Source organism: Telmatherina bonti (assembly GCF_933228915.1).
Source record: "Telmatherina bonti genome assembly, chromosome: 10".
NCBI lineage: Eukaryota > Metazoa > Chordata > Actinopteri > Atheriniformes > Telmatherinidae > Telmatherina > Telmatherina bonti.
Window position 1 is genome coordinate 18717305 of NC_136628.1, and position 20182 is coordinate 18737486.

The 20182-nt window shown below is 39.0% G+C and overlaps 1 protein-coding gene across 1 annotated transcript; it reads right to left on the reverse strand.

Moving 5' to 3' along the window:
- Positions 1–12230, reverse strand: crebrf (creb3 regulatory factor; the record flags this gene model as incomplete). Its single annotated transcript, XM_079247928.1, has 8 exons — positions 1–119; positions 1089–1208; positions 1301–1374; positions 1456–1645; positions 2562–2759; positions 2850–4009; positions 8761–8933; positions 12096–12230. The coding sequence occupies 8 exons, from the start codon at positions 12228–12230 to the stop codon at positions 1–3; spliced, it is 2169 nt and encodes a 722-aa protein (XP_079104054.1).
- Between the last annotated feature and the right edge of the window lie 7952 nt (positions 12231–20182).

Below are 20182 nucleotides of genomic sequence, written 5' to 3' on the forward strand. Positions count from 1 at the left end.
CTAGATTTTGGAGGTGGGGACTCGCAGGCCGACCAGTCCGCCGGTGGGATCGCCCCGTCCTGTGTTCTCCAAGATCTTGTTAACAAAGTCTGAAGTCTGCCCAGCAACAGGTGATGGCACTGAACACAAAGAAACACAATGACAGATTCAGGACTACTATTTGTTCAAGTATTTGTTTTGGGGGTTTTTTGTTATGAACACTCCAAAATTTGTAAAAAATTAAATAAATAGATAAATAACTAAATAAATAATAATAATAATAATAAAGAAAGAAACAAAATAAATAAAATAATGACACAATATTAGATTATTTTGATTGACTACTTTTTCAAGTGCATCTATAAGCATAAGCACATTTTAGCTGCACAGCTATGTTGTTTACTTCTACTGAGGATGTCTATGTAGGCATTGTTTATCAGAGGACAAGCTGCAGCCCTCCACAAAAATCTCAAAGTCCTACTAAAGTAAGTTATTGTTGTTTAGAACATGCAGAAAAAGAGTTTGAACAGCTCTGTCATTAATACAATAATGCCATCTGTCTGTGAGGTGCCTCTAAACAACTGATCACAGGTCACCGTGATCCATCTCTCCTTTGTGCACCTGCCCATTAATTTCACTGGAGCAGATCACACATACTGTGTTGAAAGCAACACTTAGATCTAACATAGTCAGTTTCTAAATGTAACAGAAAAGCACAAAGAGCGTAATTCACACATGACAGCTGCATGTTCTTTTGGCACCAGGTTAATGGGAAGCAGTGCATGTGCAAAAAGGACTAAAGGAATATTAGAACTAATGAATAGTCAGCATGTTGTTTGCAGACAGAGTGCTTTCTGTTTGAAATATCAGATGATTTTCTAGCATTTGATCTACAGCTTAAAGCTATTCAGCCAAATCTCCATAAAAGAAAAGTTATCACTGTCTGAAACACCTCAAACCAAAAGAAATTCATCTTAGTTTTAGGTAGGAATAACAACAATGTGGATATTGAAACGTCCTCTGACTGCCGATTCCCTGTACTGCAGTTAATATACTGACTAGTTTTTACAACCCCACAAATAAAGAAATAAATAAATAAATATGCTTACCAAGTGTCTCCTGGATGAGGTGCTCGAGAGTGTCTGTCATGTTGGTTGCACGCGGAGAGGAGTCCTCCACTCGCATCATTATCTCCTCCTTGATGGCATTGATCACAAACAGCAGCTGATCTGCAGGATGACATGTTTCATAACCAAACAGCCACAAGCAGGAAAAAAAAGACTGATTCAATATACAGCTCAGGTCTCAGACTGGTACCTACCATACTCTGTACTGAGTCCCCATAGCTTCACCTTGTTGGCCTCATACTGGGCCTTCTTTTTTAAACGACAGGCCCTACAACATGAATGATGTTTTACTTATGGAAATCTAATAATCTTGCAGCTCTTATCATGAACAGATGAGTGAATGCCTTACCTGGATGCTAGCTTGTTCTTTTCCTTGCGGGACCGCGGCCTTGCGGTCAGCGGCAGCTCACTGACTGGGGTCAAGTCACTTATCACCTTGTTCAGTTTGCGTAGCTCTGTGCCAATCTGCAGCAGTTTCCGAGGATTGGGAGTCAGGTCTTCCACGTCGGTGCGCCGAGACTTCTTTAGCATGTATTTTCCTTCAGGTCAAAAGACGAAAGAAATGTATAATATTTGACTCATGTTAGATTTAATTTATCAGCACACATTAAAAGCTCTACAAACTGAAGGTTCTACTGCTCTGTGAGACTGTAGCACTAACGCTGACGAAACCCATGATGAATGAGCCGGGCTGGCTGCGTTTATGGGGTGGCTGCTATCCTAGGTGATCTAAACACTGTGCACACAGAAGCATTCAGCAAAACCAGCTGTTTTCCTGGTCTTTTGTTTGTCATGATGTGCAGCATTTCTGTGAGGGTCTAGTAATCGTGCTGCTGTGGTCTGTTGACTCCACTATCAGTGAACACTCCTACAGAAACAGCTAATACTTTTCTACTTCAACCTCCAAACCAAGATCAGGAGGTGAAGAAAAAGAGATTACTCCTGGGTGATGCAGCAGCAAGGTGTGGGGTAAACTCCCTTCACTTAGTCCAGCAGTGGTGAAGGAGATACAAGACTGTTTTTACTAGAAGAGCTGCTTTTACAGCCAAAGCTTGCGGGAAAAGATTCACCACTAAACAGACAGTTTCTCACGGCCAACTTTCTCTGCTAGCTTGGGTTCTCCTGCTATGACTCAGACCTGTGTTGTGGCAGACCATCTGACGAGCTGTGTGACCCCCCGCCCCCTTTCTAGCTCAACTTTAAAGGGGCCACGCTGTTCTTTTAATACAGTGCTGTAAACAGCACCATGTCTCTACAAACGGACACGTAAGTGTCGCATCAGTAATTTTTTTTATTATTATTATTATTATTATTATTATTATTATTATTATTATTATTAATCTTTTAATCAATATAATCTGGCAGCCAAGTATTACTGGCGTCAAGTCAATTTTGGCCCAGCCGATCGGCAATTATTGTTATAGAGTTTGTAAAATGATGTGTTCGCATACGTACCATGGAGAGGCCCGTTCTTCTGATACAGGTTGCTAGGCAACGTGTGCCTATCCCACTCAGATGGCTTCAGCATACGTTCTTGTTTGAAGGGGGTGAGCTGCTCGCTGTATTCCCAGAAGTAGCGGCGCTTCGCTCTCTTCCGACTGGAGACCCCAGCTGTCAGGCCTTTAATATCCTCCATCAGCTCCATTTCACAGCCTGGATGAGGTTGAAAAAGAGGGCAAACGGGGAGGAGTTGGAGCATCACAAGGAAAAATGAAAAAAGAAGTATAAAATTAGGGCAACTACCTGGTTCAGAGAAGGCATCACTCATGTCGTCATCTTTGTCTGCCTCATAGTCTTCATCCTCCTCTTCTTCTTCCTCCTCCTCATTTTCAGACAGCTCGTGCTCACTCCCGAAACCCTCATCGTGGTCTTCATCGTCCAGCTCCAGCCCATCGCCCTCACCCTCTTCCACCTCATCCTCATCATCTTCATCCTCATCTTCCTCTAGCTGGGAATGGAGTCTGCTAGAAAGTCCGGTTCGGGTCAGGAACAGTGAGTAGTTGTGCTCCTCCTCCTTGCTCTGCTCCGAATCCTCGACTACCAGAATGCCAGCACTGCTGCTACCGTTAGCCCCCGCCACGCCATCACTGCTCACCAGTCCAGATGTGCTGCCCTCCAGAGCCTGGCTGCCCTCGACCAGTTTAGGAATAGAGGCAGACCAGCTTACAGGCACCTCTCTCTTCACCATTCCCTCTGCTTTCCTATCGAAGCTCACCAGGCTGCTGGAGCTACTGGCTGCAGCAGAAGGAAGTCCCAACAAGGTGGCACTTGCTGAAGTGGAGGCCTTCTTAATTTGAGGCTCGGAGAGAGACAAAGAGGGGTCTGACCTTTCAAACTCTGTCTGAGGAGGCATGTCAGCTTGAGCTCTGTGTATCGAACTCACACGCACTTTAGCTTTCCGCACAAAGTCAGAGCTGTGAGAAGTCGGAACAGCTGTCTTGGTTCCTCGCCCAAGGGGTTTGGTTTGAGCCTTGTCCTGGGTGGGGCTGAGGTGGTACTGGGTCATAGCCATAGTCTCAGTGCTGGAAGGAACAGGTCTGGTTGCTTTCTGGAAACCTTCGGGAAAGTCTGGAAGGAGGCTTCGGGAAGCACGGGAGGAGGTTGTCGGGCTTGGGGAAGGCCGTACAGAGCCAGGGCCTGATCCTTGACCAGGGACCAAAAGTCTCTTGCTGTGAGAGGGGAGCTGGGGCGACTGTGGCCGAGGCTGGGGAGCAGGCATGCTCAGGTCAACAGGAGGGTAGAAGGCCTCACAGACGGGCAGCGAATCCTCACTGTTGAGCTGTGCCAGCGTTGGGGTTCGACCAATCACTTCCTCATCTTGATAGGGACTGGAGAAATCATCCAATCCAAGGAAGTCCACCTCTTTGGTTCCCCAGATGTCACAGCTGGCCAGTCGCGTGTACCTGGTAATGACAAAGAGATGCAGTTGTCTCAACAGCGAAACATGCCATTGCTGCATCACTAAACATTATTATCCTCTTTATCAGAATATCTGCAACATACTCATTGAAGAAAATAAAATTTCTCATCTTGTTGTTTTTTTTTTTCCATTTGAAACTCACGGGACACATCAATGCAAAACAATGCCTACAAATGTTTATGTCTCAACAAGCAAATCGGCTGACAAGCTCCGACTGAACAACTCACAGGGATGCTCTAGTTTCAGAAAAACAAGGGTTTGTTTTGCTATACACATCTGTAACATGTAGTGGAATATTTGGGCTTTGGTTGGTGAGATAATTTAAGACATCGCTTTAGACTCTGGGAAAATGACCAAACTTTTCATGTTTTGATTTTGTTGTACAAACCAAATCAATAACTAACAAACTGATCAGGTTCTCAGCAGTCAACAGTAAACAGCTGTTTGCTGTAGTATCAACCTGCTTGCTCCTGCGCCCTGCTATTAATCGCTACCCATGCACCAGGTTGCATAATGACACCAATATGATAATTTACACCACGGCTCAATGCAGAAGGTTTTTAAGTGTTCAAAGTGGGGTTTATGTCAAAACCATTATTAGTAAACATAAGACAATGTCTAAATCTGGTAGCTACAGTTTTGACAGAGGCAAACTGAGGCCCTGATCTCTAAATACAAGAAGCTTATTGGGTGAAGAAAAGTGCAGTTTGGTAAAACAACTGACTGCAGCTCCATGCACAAATAAATTGCACAACAATTACAGCTCTATCTCTTCATTTAATTGTCCCAGTATACAAGTACTGGAGGAGAAAAAAGTTATTTACAAAACTGCAACACTGTAGACTGAAAATAAATTCCAGACATGTCATTTCAAACTTTCTCTTTAAATGTACAAAGATGTTTACATGTTTCTATTAATGTGTGTACAAGTTCTTTTTCTTAAAAGATGTCTTGAAGTTGCTAGAATGGGGATTTTGTCAGATGATGCTGTAGCAATAGAAAAAGGGATCTCACTGGAGTTGGGAAAACGTCTGAAAGTGTGTAGATTGTGAGAAGACAGTCTCAACCTTTTGCTTTACAGTCACAGATAAAAAAAATAAATAAAAAATTGGTATTTAGGATTATGCTCAACGTGCCTTGGCCCATTCAAGTCTAAATGATTGTACACATGCAGGAAGGCTACAACCTCACACCACAATATTTGGGTGTGTTATTCCAGTTTTACAAGCTTTGATTAAGTGAGTTTTACTTAAACTCACAAGTATACACGTGTGGTTGCAGCAGGTAGGTTTTGCAGACTGTAGTGTAGTTCTTCAGCTTTCCATTGAGGTTTCCACCCGGGCTTTATTTCAAAGTTCACCGGCTGGGCTTATTTTTTAATCAGACCTACATCCGTGTTATGTTTTACCACAGCACAGATGGAACTGCAGAAAACCTCTCCTGCATGAGGTTTTCTGCTGATTACAGCAAACAGATGGGAAAAGTAGATTCACAAATACTGGCTGTCATACAATACATCTTCACTCTCCCACACTGCTTAAGTCTCTGTGGGAATGAACTTAACTTTTTGTGACTCCAAAATCGTAGGTCAAAGATATTTAGAGTCAAAGTCAGAACTGATTAGTAGACTCACATGCAGCACACTTTCAGAAACATCATATAATTCATACGTAGTCATTGATTTAAACTTCCATTGCGGCTATTTGCTAACCAGTTATGAAAGCTTTTAATTTTAGCTGTACCTGCTTTGGCTGTCCCTCTAACAGCTCTTCAGCTGCTACAGAGCATTCAACTTTAAAATATTTAAATGTCTGGTTTGGTTAAGGCTACAAAAGCTACAGAAAATGGCCCCAATCAGGAAACCACAAGTGTACTGTATTTTCTAATCGGAGTAACAAACAAGCAATGAAGTCTTCTCAACAACTGTACAGCTGACTGGTGTCGAGGCTGTTCCTGCAGTATTGAAACCATAAAAAAGCACTAAATAGTACTGATAGAGAATATGGTCAATAATGAATAACTGTTATTATTTTTAAAGAATCAAAGATATAGCTTACAATTATTGTTACACCAATATAACATTTGAAATTAGATTAAAATCTAAAAGTGAATAAGCTTTCTTAGTACTACTACTACTACTAATAATAATAATAGTAATAATAAGAATAAGAATATTGATGATAACAAAAATAATAATAATAATATATATCTTTTTCTTTTAATAAGCAACAACTTAAACCTTCCTAAAGCCACCATTTTTTTGTTCACATATCCAATAAAATCAAATATAAAATGAAAAAGTTTTGTAAAAAGACAATAAAACAACATAAATGCAGCAAAACGTGAGAAGAACCGATTTGGAAACTACAACCTGGTCCTGCAGTAGAAGGATATGTTTGTTTTGTTTTTTATAATTCTTTTAAGAAGCCACAACACCAAATTCTCAAACAAGATCTGAGACAATCTGAAAGAGAAGAAAACCATAAAAGGAAATTCTGCAACAAATAAACTTACACACACATATGCACACGTCTCACCCGGCTCGTAACACAGCGTTTGATCATCTGAAGTAAAAACTCTCAACCTCAAAGTCCCACCAGACAGTCCTGCTCGTGGCTGTTTCCCTACCCCTCTGAGTGACCTTTACCCAGCAACTGAGACAAGAGCCATACACCTGCGCAGGAGGTGTATTTGCGCAGCAAAGATGAAAATGCCTGTAACGCCATATATGTGGTTGCAAAATGCAGCTTATTTGCTCAGATTGAATAACAGAAAATCTAGGAAGACAAGTGAGCACACCGGACCCAGGATCTCTTCCTTTTCTACCACCTGATCAGGGCTGACAACAGTAACTAAGAGATATCAAGCTGTGGGTCCAAACTCAGCTCTTGCAACATATTTATACGCGGTGCTCTACGTCACTTTCAGACATCCTCCCAAGCGAACACAGGGAGCTCCTCTTCTCCAAATATAGACATTCTTCCTGCTTTTCTTGATATTAGTCCAACTTCTGAGCTCTAACTGCGCCATAAGGCCTACTCTCTCCCAGGCCTGAACGACCTCAGCAAACAACATAGGGGTGCATAGTGGAGAAAAGGTTTCTTCCCATTAACATATACATCTACTACACATGCATTTAAAAGTCCAGTTTTAGTTTAATTAACGCAATCCTTTTTATTTCTAATGCCACGTACAAATATTGTAACAACCAGAAGTTCTGCAAAGCAGAATGTGACTTTCATCAAACCAGAGGGACAAAACACATCAGATCAAGCAAACAGCAGTGTGCAGGACTCACTCTTTATTACACAAAAGACAAAGAGCTTCTATCTGTTTCACCACAATCACCCCTGTAATCAGCAGAGTCCTTGAAAATCGCCACCATTCCTCATCAATTTAAATTGCCTTCAGCTTTAACAGTCTGACCTCAGTTGACACTCCGCACTGTGGGAAACATTACAGACAGCTTTTCAGAAGTACTCTGGCAGCAACACATCAGAGTAGCTGCAGGAAAAACAAAGAATCACCTGAGACCCCAAGAGACTGCGGCAACTAGTCGTCGTGTTGTTCTCTGGCATCTTCAGCCACATTCAGAGTAAAACTAAAATCTGCCTCCACTGCTTCATGGTGACCTGTCAGTGACAATAAACTCACCATGTAAACCTTTGGGCAGCTGTCCTACCTTGTAACATTCACAGACTTACTTCAGGTCCGATTCCAGATTTCCTTTTCGAAAAAATGTCACCCCGATCCTACATGGTGCAGAAAAAAAACCACTACAATCTCCTTCCAGTTTTATTTTTTTAGTTGTGTGTAAATGGATTATTTCACATCTGGTGAGGGACAGCTATATAAAACTAGACATTTGGCCAAAACTAGCATGTGAAAATAAAAGTAAAAAATGCTCAGGGACATTTGTATCCAATATAATATATCTGGTCGATAATCATAACAAAACAGTCTAAAGAAACAACTTTCTGACATTTTGAGACCAAACTGTTATAAATAAAAAACAAATGTATTAGTATGGTATTATAAGCAAAATCATTATTTGTCAGTTTAACTGGTGTCAAAAGTCCGACAATCAGTGATTGTTTTCTAAGAATAAAAGTTCTACTATTACATCAATTTCTAGTGTAGGAAAGATTTTACATGTCAAAAATTCATGGAGTTTATTCACATTCCTGCCAGTTTACAGAACCAACTCATCCTGCAGACAGGTGTCATCGTCAGCAAGTTTATGACTTCGTTACTTTCTGTTGCGTTTTATCCTTTAAAATCTAATATGTAATATTTGATTCGTACACAGATTCTGAGGCCCACAGCATTACTTTCTGAAATTTTATCATGTTAAACTCAGCACACATGTAAATTTTTTTAAATGCAAATTTTGAAGTATTATTTTGAATTTTTATAACATTATTAGTCATTTTCCATCCTTGAAACTCTACATCAAGGTCCACAAAAAGACAAATCAAAAGTCAAGATAAGACTCTCCTTTACTGGATGAATATAGTTTACAGAGGTAGGATGCAACGAGGATGCTGAATTACCCGCTGACAGGGGGCGTGTCACTGGAAAATGGCAAAAGTGTGTCTTTAAAAAGACCAAATAAAGTTTTCAGGTTCTAAAAATTAGAATGTTCTGCTTATTATTTCTTGCACCAGGTTATATAAATGGTTAAGATCAAGTAAAAAAGAAAAGGCTATGACTTATAAATAAATAAACCCGTACCTGGTGAGGTCCTCCCAGGAATCCCACTGTTCAAATGCTGAGCTGCTGCACACCGTCTCACACTCTCCCAGACCCATGAGCTGATCAACACCTCCCTCTACCTCCTTGCCAGCATCTCCGACCCCCACTAGGCTGTCCCCACAGGGACTCTGCTGGTGGGTTATGTCTCTGTCCTGCAGAGGACAGAAAGAAAAGTGAAGATGAGTCAAGCAGGTGTGGGGTTAGAATAAGTTTTGTCTTGCAAGTATAACTTTTATTCCTACAAATGCAAAAATGATTAAAAACGCAAATCTAATCGCAATAGTCCAAATGAAACATTCTAAAATATGTATATATTCTAGATCATTAATCCCTGAGCCTGGTCCATAAACCCCACTATCCTCCATGCAGTAGATGTTTCCCTGCTGCAACACACCTGATTTAAATTAAATGGCTCTCCGACAAGGTCTGCACAAATCTATAATTGATCCATTAATCTGTGTGAGGTGTGTTTAGACAGGGAAACATCAGAAGTCTGCAGGACAGTGGGCCTTGACGAGTGACGCTGTGGCTCTCTGTACTATAGTACAAAAACTGACCGGTCATGAATGCATCATGGACTCAAATAACTTTAGACACCTTTCACATCGATACTGAACATGTTGCATCAGCAACGACGTGTCTGATGAGCAAAACTGCAGCAGGATATAAAATCTGGTCACAAACAACAGATGGTATGGTTTCCATGGAGACCTGATCTAATCATCATGTTATCAGTATGAGATTACATGAGTAGAACAACGTTCTTCAAAATGCTTCAAAGAATCCATGTCTTTAAAACATACTGTGGCGAACCAGAGCAGCTTTAAAGTCACACATCAAATGAAAACTACCCAGAAAACCAAATAAGATAACACAAACACTACTACTATGTTGTGGGGTGGGTGACTCAATGACGTGGCAGTAAATCACTATTGTTTGTTTAGTCTACAGCAGACAGTAAATTGAGGCACCTGAGTTTGACAGCATGTGTGGTCACAGTTTTCTGTTTAAGGCTGCCTATGAGACAAATGTAACAAAGATGTCAAACAATAACAAAGTAAAATACAACCTGCCTCATGTATAGAGACAGATAGTACTTTAATATGACATCCGAGGTTTCATATTTAGCCAGCTTCCCCAGCTTCTGGTCCAAACAGAAGCTTTGGAGATCACCCTTCCCACCATTCCTCATCAGAAATATAATAATTTCATCTCAGATTAATTGTTACATTAGAAAATGTCTAACTCTTTTTCAATACATGATCAAATCGCTCTGAAAGGACCCACAAAACACCTTTTTGTCATTGTTGGGCCAGATATTTGCACACAGGAGCTGTGTAGAACACAGCACATACAAGCTGACGATGGTTGAATAGAATCTCAAAACTAAACAAACCTCTGCATGATGTCAATTTAGTTTCCAGTGTGATTTTTACCATCTTACATAATTATCAGAGCCAAAACTAAAACACATGTAAACTTTAAGTAAATATTTTTCTTCTTAAACAAATTATTAGAAACATTCTGCTGAGTGTAAAATTATGCAAGTTCTTATAAGGCTTTTTTTTTTTTAAATTAATTTACTTCTACCCTCATTATGTGTAGTTTACATGAAGTCATTTCTGTGTTGCTGACCCTGCAGATTTTTTACTCTGTCAGTACAGAAAACTCAGCTGTTACTGCCAACATGAATGATATCATTGTTTTGTTTAGATGTCCCAGAAAAACAAATCGTCTTCCATTTTTTTGTTAAAAGGCAAATCCCTCCATGTTTGAGTCATTTAAATGCTCTGTAACACAAAGTGACACATTTAAGCCGTTTTTGTAGTATTGTGTTTCTGTTGTTGACCTTAAGTATGAAATAAAAAAAATGAATAAAACACCAGAGTGCTATTAGCTGTACTTGGTAAGGTGTGTAGTTCTTGCTGGGGAAAGCTGTGTATCGTGTAACATAATATTGGTTTTAGATACGGGTGGGGACATTTACACCAACCTTGAGCAGCTGTGAACATTTAGGCCACGCCAGTAGAGTGCAGACTCAAGTGTTTCATACGTCAAAGCAGGGGAAGGTAAAACACCATGTTTGTCTTCGATGATGTTTGGACGATGTGTCTCAACCTCCAAATGCCACTTAGAGATTTGTCTGTTAGTATCTGTCACTGTTTCTGCTTGCTGTGTACAGCGCTGCGTGTCCATGCAACATTTAATACTATGTGCTGACCAAGTACGTTGCAGAAATCTGGTTGAGCAGACCTCCTTTAGCATAACAATAACACCACCAAGAGAGCACTGTAAACATTATAAGTTAATAATTGCATTTTTTTTATGACTGTTTCAACACTTACTGCTGGTTTGCTAGTGGAAATTATTTAGGGTTTTTTCTTTTCAAATGTTTGTGGGGTTTTTTTTTTGTTTTTTTTAATGAAGTGGGGTTTTCAGAACATGTTTGGGTCGTTAGTGTCTAACCCGCATCAAAAAGCAGTCACAGTGTTTTCCATTTGGACAATCTAAGCTAAGCTAACAGCTGGTTACAGCTGAACAGCCAGTATGTATTTTGTGTTTTCTAGCTGAGAAAATTGAAAAAAAAATCTGTGATGGACTAGTGACCTGTCCAGGATCTACCCGCCTCTCACCCAAAGACTGCTGGAATAGGCTTCAGCTTCCCTGCGACCCTTAATCGGACGAAGCGGTTCGGATAATGAATGAATGAATGAAAAAGTTTGCTCAGATCACTTTCAAAACACAATAACTCGTTAATGTGAACTGGCAACAGTAGTCACATGCAATAACATAGCCTACCTCTAAAACATCCATATGAAATCAGGGTGGATAATAAACTAAAACAATTTAATGTATGAGGGTTTACCTGCATTTGGTAAACAAACCGGCACGTCTCATAACTCTCGTCTTTCTATCTGCCACACATAGCACTGTTCTTTCAGAGGATTAGTCTGTGAGGAGAGCCGAAGACTTGATCATTCATGGTCTTATAGTCTTATATATAAAGGACATCGCTGAGAGCAATACAATATCTTTACTATCAAATCTGGAAGGCTTTAGAAGACTTTTGTAATGTTTTCCTAATGTCTGCTTCAGTAGGACCAAAGATACAATTTCCCTCGTGTCCATGTTCAGTAGGCAGCTCAGGTCTTAATGGATTCCACTTCATTTAGATGTAACTCAGGGACAGCTCAGTGTGAAGCTGTAACTAAAGATGGCAAACTCAAAGGATGGTTAATAAGGCCTAATTTCTTTTTGTAGCAACGTTTTGATGAGAGGACTGTGTGTATATGTGTCTGTGTGAGACAACTCACCAGTTCGTACATGAAATCTGGGTCAGAGCTGGTTGCCAGCAGCTCAGTGCTGGTCAGGGCCTGGTCAGCGAATGAGTAGTTCTGAAAGGCGTCCCCAAAGGGAGGCTCCATCCCACTGACGCTGGGCTGCAACATAAAGAGAAAAAAAAAAAACAACAACAAAGAAGTGAACAAAAAAGTACAGTGCATCACCAATACGATACATCTGATAAACAGAATTCACCTTTGACTGTCTTTACACTTTATTTGTATTCCATTTCCCTCTAGTTCCTCAGGTAATATCTGGATACTGTGTGTTATAACATGCACTTCCATGACTCGTAGTTTAATTTTGTGGATTTCAAACAACATATCAAACTAGTCAAACAGAATCATCAAGCAAAATCATCCTTTAAAGTTCACCATACATTTCTCTAAGAGATTAAAAAAAAAACAAAAAAAAAACCACACCCTGATTTCCAATCATACTGATCACCCAAAGCGCTACAGACCATGTTACATTCTCACTCGCACCCCACTGTACTGTAATGGCCCTTTAACAGGACTTCCCAAAAAGAGCTCATCCAGGATGCTGCTGCTAGAGTTTTAACCAGGACTAAGCAATCTTTACAGTATACTGGTTTCCAGTATGATATAGTTTAATACTCTGAAATTCTAGTGTAGATGCAGCATTTCCAGACACCTGCACCTACAAGTCTGATGGGGAATGAGCTGCTTTGCAAATCTAGCATGTCACTATGCTAATGCACCTTATACTCAAGTATTTAAACATTCACAACAAACAGCTTCATTTGCAGGATGTTCAAACTAAACAAAAAGTTCTTGCAAATCAGACGTTCCAGTGTTGTGCTGAAAAAGGAAGCGCAGTATTTTCTATGATCAGCAGTCAGAGGCGAAACAGCAGACCATAAAATGCTTGAGAGGCTGTCAGACTATCTAGTGTTCCCAGATTATATACAAATGTCCTGCTTTGCTTTCAACACAATTTTCGTACATCAAATATATAAAAAAAGATCTGTTCACTGCTAAATTATAACTTCCTTTGTTTTTATTTGTTATGAAGCTGGTACAGACATTTCCCTCAATCCACTTAAGATTTTTTCTCAGAAGTTATTTGAGAAAAACTTCTCTTAATAAAAATGGTGTGTGGTTTACCAAAGCCCACTGAAATTTTCATGAAATTACAAATTCCCTAAAAAAGCACATCAATGCATCTCTACAATAAAGTCATCTCAAAACACAGAGGAACTGCTTAATTAGAAAATATATTTCACATTTTACAGTGCTGCATCTTCTCCGCTGACTCGCTGTCTCATGTTTTTACTGATTCCACACACAGGAGTGAAATTTAAACACTAAAATTATGTTTTTATCTCGGGTCTTCATGGTTATTTTTAGAGGACTTAAATAAGTTTCTCTCTCATGTATTCATTTGTTATATCACTCACTGTTAGCCCATCTGCATCAGCAGCTGTCCGGATGCGGCATCTGCAGACGTCATACCAAACCAGGGTCAGCCTCTCACCTCTTTCAGCTCATCTGAACCGAGTTTCACATCTGTGATCCTGTCTGTCTGCATCTGCTTGTTGAAAGGCTTTTTTATTTCTTTATTTTTGTTGGAATCTGACTAAGCCAATTTAGTTTTGTATCATTTCTATTTTCAATAGATATATTTCAGTGGGATTGATCACACGAACAAAAGGATTCCCCAGACATTTTTCAGCATATAATAAGGGACAACCCTGTTAGCTATTTAACAGCAGCTGTCTTCTTTTTCTAGTATCTCTTCTTACCTGAGGCATTGCCAGGCACAGCTTAGAGCTCCAGCGGCGGGAACCTCTGGGTGTCCTGTCCAGTCCCAGTGGTGTGAAGTTATCAAATCCGCACAATGAATTACTGATGAGGGAGACAATAGCAGAGTGGTGGGAGGGAGAGGGGGAGGGAGAGGGAGAGGGAGAGGGTGAATAGCTGGGCTCAACCTGGTCTGGTCTGGCGTGGTTTCTTGCCGTTCTCCGTATGCTTCAGGTCTGTGGTTAAAACAGAGAGAGAGTGCAGTGAGATAATCCAGAAAGATTGCAGAGCTTCAATCTATGAGGGCTTTTTGACTGAAGCTGTTTGGTTTGTTTGTCATTATCACACTGTGCCACAGGAGGAAAATCTGTGACTTTTACTAGTTTGAAAACAAAACAAAAACATGGCAAGTAAACTTTCTGGGATACTCAGTGAAAAGTTAAAGAAATGGAGATGTTAGTGGGGAAATCACCAGGTTCTGTTGAACTGGTTTGTTAATAAAGAGAAAATTTATTTGGCGACAAATTTTTGGATATTAGCTAATAACGAAGAATAAATTCAATAAAATATCAAATATATAAAACTGTTCAGAACATTTTAGCCATCATTTTCCTTTTTGTTTTGAGGTGGTGCTGCTAATTAAAATATTAAATTTGCATAACACTTAAAAGCTATAAACAAATAAAAAATATACAGATTACAGGGTAAGCATAACGATATAAATCAGTTACAGCCTCAGGTTCACCACAAGAAGCATTTCCATTTCCTTTACATTCATAGTTTATATCTTAATATTAAGTATTGGGAATAAGTAAACGTAAATGCATGAAACTCTTACAAATATGTTAATTGTTCATTCTGCAGTACTTAGGGAAGGGGTGCCAAACGTTGGTCCTCGAAGGCCGCTGTGCTGCAGGTTTTCGACGCATCTCTGTTTCAACACACCAGGCTTAAAAGCATCCAACAGCCAATGAAGTTCTGCACAGAGAGTGATTAGTTTGAGTCAGGTGTGTTGGAACATGGATACATGGAAAACCTGCAGGATTGTGGCCCTCAAGGACCAAAGCTGGGCACCCCTGATTTAGGGTTTCCAATATGTACATACGTAAGATCTATATTTGCAGAATACATCTTAATTTGTTATGATCACATACTGGGACAAGGACTGAAATGCTTAAACATATCCCTGATAATATTACGGTTCTGTTTCAAAGTCACTCAATGCCAGAAATATCTTCATAAACAAATGTGTATTTTAAAAGCAAAATATGCAACATAATCCCTGATCATTTTTACACCCTTAATCTTACACTTGACTTCTGGATTACTGCAATTGATACAACTCAATCGATACCATCCATGTTATGAAGAATCAGAAAAACACAGGTAATACGATGACTTCCTTTTGTTACCTCCCTAAAACCTGTCCCACTCAGAATTGTGTAAGAATGATCAACTAATCACCAGACTAACCGCAGTCAGATTGCTTAATTTGTTCCCATTCACTTGCATAAATACAGCAGGATAAAACTAACAAAAATTTCATTTTTAAAGTCCGACAAATGATCCTTAAACCAACTGATCTTCTTGTTGTGTTTTTTCCATTCTTTTACATTTAATTTAACCCGACAAATTTTGTGACGCAAACTTTCCTACAAGCACTTTTCAATAAGCTTCTAATAACATTAACATTAGGGATTTAGTTACACATATAGTTATTTGTTTTTTTACTTTTCCTGTCTGGCTTATTTCTGAACCAAAACATTTCACAGAACTTGTTTAGCTTCTGATCATGAGTCAACAGCAGTGCAATTTAAGTAGAACTTAAGAACTTGAATAACATTTTTCGCCATCTCACCTGTTTCAGTCTGTTTTTCTTTTGCTCACTTCCCTCTTGACTAATCCACATGGACTAATATTGGTCCTACTGCTTTTGCATAGCAAATAAACAAAATCTGCATAGAGACATGACCCTAGCAGTGATCACATGACACTCACAAAGAGGACAAGAAAATGCTAACTACACCTGCTCCTCTAGAACTCCCCAGAACAGCATCATTTTCTCTGAGTGCTGAGTGACACACACAAACTTCTCACCTCTTACACTTCTAGCTCTCTGCATGCAAACTTTGCATAGAAACAGGAAGTAGCAGAAAACACAACAGTGCATTGTGGCACAGCTGTAATTAATAAAAGCAACATCTTAAAACAGCAAAGCACATGCATGCATCCAAAGTCATGCATTTGCATATATACTACCTCGTTAATTAACATCTACATATTTAGATGCAGTACAGTTTCTGTTATACAAATTGTCGCTATGATCAAATCTCAGTATGCACTTCCGTCCTAGCCAGCTGTGTCTGGTTTCATCGGTAACAGAGGCAGAATAAGGAAACATATGGCCTGAACAAAACAAAACGAGCAGCATCAGGGTGGCATCTAAGCTATCTGTCATATAAGGAAACAGAAAGTCTGCAGCCAGCAGCAAGGATTTTACAAACAGAGATAATAAGTCATCACTGATGTACAGAACATGCACTTTCCACTGGTAGAATTGAATAAAATCTGACTGACTACTCAGCAGATGACACAGACTATGATGCAGAGCCAAAAGATTAAAAAAAAAATTTAAAAAAATGGCTAAGTTTAAGGCTTCACCAGCCTGAGCTTAGGTCAGGACTTTTGTACAAGGTTCAGTTATTTTTTGTCCTTAGCTGCTTTCCAAGAACTTTAATGCTTCTTGTTAGCTTGTCTTAAGCTTCAACAAATGCATAACTCTACAGATGTTTGCCAAACAAGGAATCAGCAGAAGATATAAGATGCTCAAGTGAACTAAATTTAGGTTTATTTAATATTTCAGAAGTGACATTTTGAAGTGTCTGAAAACAGGGTTAACCTTGCAGAGTTAATAACAATGCACTTGCCCTCTGTAATTTTACTGACTCGTTTTTCATCATGATGCACTACAGCTGCATAACTTGACTACAGCTGCTCACATTGTGCATATCATGTCTTCTCACAACATTTAAAAGATTTTGTGCAATTAGAGCCCCCGTGGCTGCTAACTTTAGCAATTGCGGTCAGAAGTGTACTTGCAATTTAAATGCAGGGTTTCCTGTAAAACTTTCATACAAATTGATGTATGTGACAAGCTGAAACAACAACAGTTCTTTGTTTTGTTTCGTTTTAACTGCATATTTTAAAATGACAGGGTTCAAGAGAGGATAAAAATGGATTTTCCACACCTACTATAGTTAAATAATCAATTGATAAAACAGCAGAAAAGACAAAAAGAATTCGTTTTGTAATCAATATGTTTTATAACAGGATTTCTGTACACCATTTTTTAGGGAATAAAAGAACGAAAAGAAAGATTAAATTAAAAGCATGTTGCACTTGTCTCATAACTTCAACTATCATGCAAAAACCTGACAATCTCCACTTCACAACACTGGATGTGATCCAAGTAGGCCAATCAGCAATGTCTGATATTCAGAGTGAGTGACCCACTGATACCACTGAGACCCTGAAGAAATATCAGGCAGCCGTTGCCAGTGCATTTATGAAGAGACATGTGAGAACAAACATCACTAACATCATTAATCCACAAGTGCTGAATGTGTTTGTAAAGTGCAGGAACAGGCTGAAAATAGAAGCACACTTCCAGTCGATTGTGTTTAAAGGTTGAGCATTTTCATTATTTATTTAAAAGACACGGAAGTATGAGCATGCAGGTAACAGTAGGGCTGCAATTAAATATTAGTTACTAAAGATTCTTGTACTGACAGATGTAACATGCAGTATGGTATGACTATTGCATCATAGTCACCTCAGCATATTACAATGAAAATAGTTGCGTTACCATTTTCAAAGCATTGTTTTATTTTTAAATCTGTTAAATTATCTTATATGTGACTATGCTTTAGCCATGTTACTGACTTCAGTTCACTGATCAGTCCCATCATCGGTACACTGTAATTAATGCTATCTGCTTAACTCATTAAGAAACACTGAAGCGTACATTAAGAACTCCATGCAAAACAATATTTGATAGCTTTATCATTGCACTGCCTTACTTGCAAGTGTTTTGGCTCATTGACCACCTCAATTTTGACAAAATCCCACTGCTAAGAGTCAAGAGTATTCTTGCATTCAGCATTTGAAAAACAGCAATGACTATTAGATCAGAACTGCTGGCTGCTGCATACTGCTTTTCGAATGTGTGGTTCTAGTCTACAGCGATTCAGTGACACAACTAAACCCACAGGGAGATTAGGGTAAGCCAGAAGCTCCAAAACTGCAGAGTAGCTAGCATTGGGGGTACCTGAGTCATAGTCATATTTTTTTAAAGGGGAAGAAAATGTGGAGTTTATCTGCTTTTTTAAAAGTATTTAAACAAGTCATACACAGGTACAATATTAGAAATATTAACTGCTGCCCCGCACAGCAATAATTTCTGTAACTGTGCAACACAGGCTTTCCTGCTGAAACAGGTCTGAATGCCTGTTTGGTTAATTGACTGATTTAAATACTATACAGACACAAGAGCAGTCTGAAGGTCACTAACCTAAAAGTAGGTCAGCAAGGTTTATTCGGACTGCAATATAGCATGTTAGGTTAACATACAAGAAAAAGTCAAATTTAAAATACCCATATTCTTATTTTGATATTAAATTCAAATCAGTATCACAGAACATTGTGTTTGTATATGGCTCAGTTTTGAGAAGTTTTATTTGTTTATTTTCATCTGATTTAATTTGGCCTCTTTTTGTTCTTGTGGTAAACCTAGTTTCTGGGTTCTGCAAATCATTATTTCTATAAATTAAAAGTATTGTATCATTTTCCTTTGTGTGAGTAAGGGGATGACTTGTGTGCAACACCTAATTACATAGAAAGGGAATGTGTGTGGTGGTGGTGTTTGGCGGGGGAGGGAGGGGGGATTTGTGTAAATTTTTATGATTTTTCTTTTTTTAAATCACTTGTAAAAAGAAATAGCACAAGATAACTGATCACTCAGGGTTACAAAAAAAAACTTATGATAAAAACAGCATTCTATAAATAAATAAATTAAAGTATATAAATAACCCCACACATAGCAGGGTTCATCTCCATTTTCATAACGAAATAGATCAATTTCTTTGTTTTGGAGCCTGAGACCACTAGCATCTGCATCACAACAATCCTATCATATAAAAGGCAGATATACATGACAAATGTCTCAATATATATACCAGTAAAGGTTAAATGTCACCAGTGCCTCGCCAGTCTCTGCACCCATCACAGATCCTCAGCAAAGCAAAACAAAACCTCAATCTAGCTATCTGTGCCAACACCCACGTAATCCTAGTTCTTTATTGGCCAATTCAAGATGACGTCCCGCCTTCCAGCGCGCCTGACAGGCCACAATGACTGTCAATCACACAAGCTGCTCCATCATAAACAGCCAGTTTCAATCTAGGTTGAGGCAGAAGATAAACAACTTGGAGGCCTGCATGTCCGTGGCCTAGATAGCTGTATTTAAGAGATATTTAAAGTAAGATCTACCGTCTAGCATAAAAATCGAGTGCACCACAGAAATTACCGTAAACCTGTAAAATTTGTTCGTACTTATTCTTCAGAAGAACCACACATTCGGGGCTGTATATGCTCAATTTGATTTGACAAATAACTGAGCATGTTTTAGGTGAAAAACTAACGAATCTATCATTCACAATAAACCAATAATGAGTAATCTTTTTAGTATGTTATTTACACTTCAGATCACTTGCACATTTCCGATTGTATCGAGCTTTTTTTCCAGCAGCACTTGCTTTGTTTAATGTTGGGGGGCGTGTACCCAGCGAGACCTCAGGCTGCAAAAAGTCAGTGCTGAGCATGACATTGGCCCACTAAACAGTTTCCTGCGACTATTACACTGCAAAAACAATTTAATAATGCTTCACTATATATATATATATATATATATATATATATATATATATATATATATATATATATATATAAAAGGCGTGCTTTCTATTGGTAAATTAACTGCAGGCGATGCAGCGCTATTAGGACAGTTATAAAGTAAAGTATAACCAAACCTTCTTACATAAGAGCTGTTTCTAAACAGACTAATTCAGAAGCTTAATCTTCTGACGATGTTGCACATTTGTATATACACGACTGCACAACAAATTGAAAAGAAAAATTGTGGTTTGTTATTTTGACAGATTATAATTCAACAGTGACCGAAATTTATTTGAGCACATCATGTAGCGTCAGCTAGCCCCGTATATGTACTTCTACTGAGA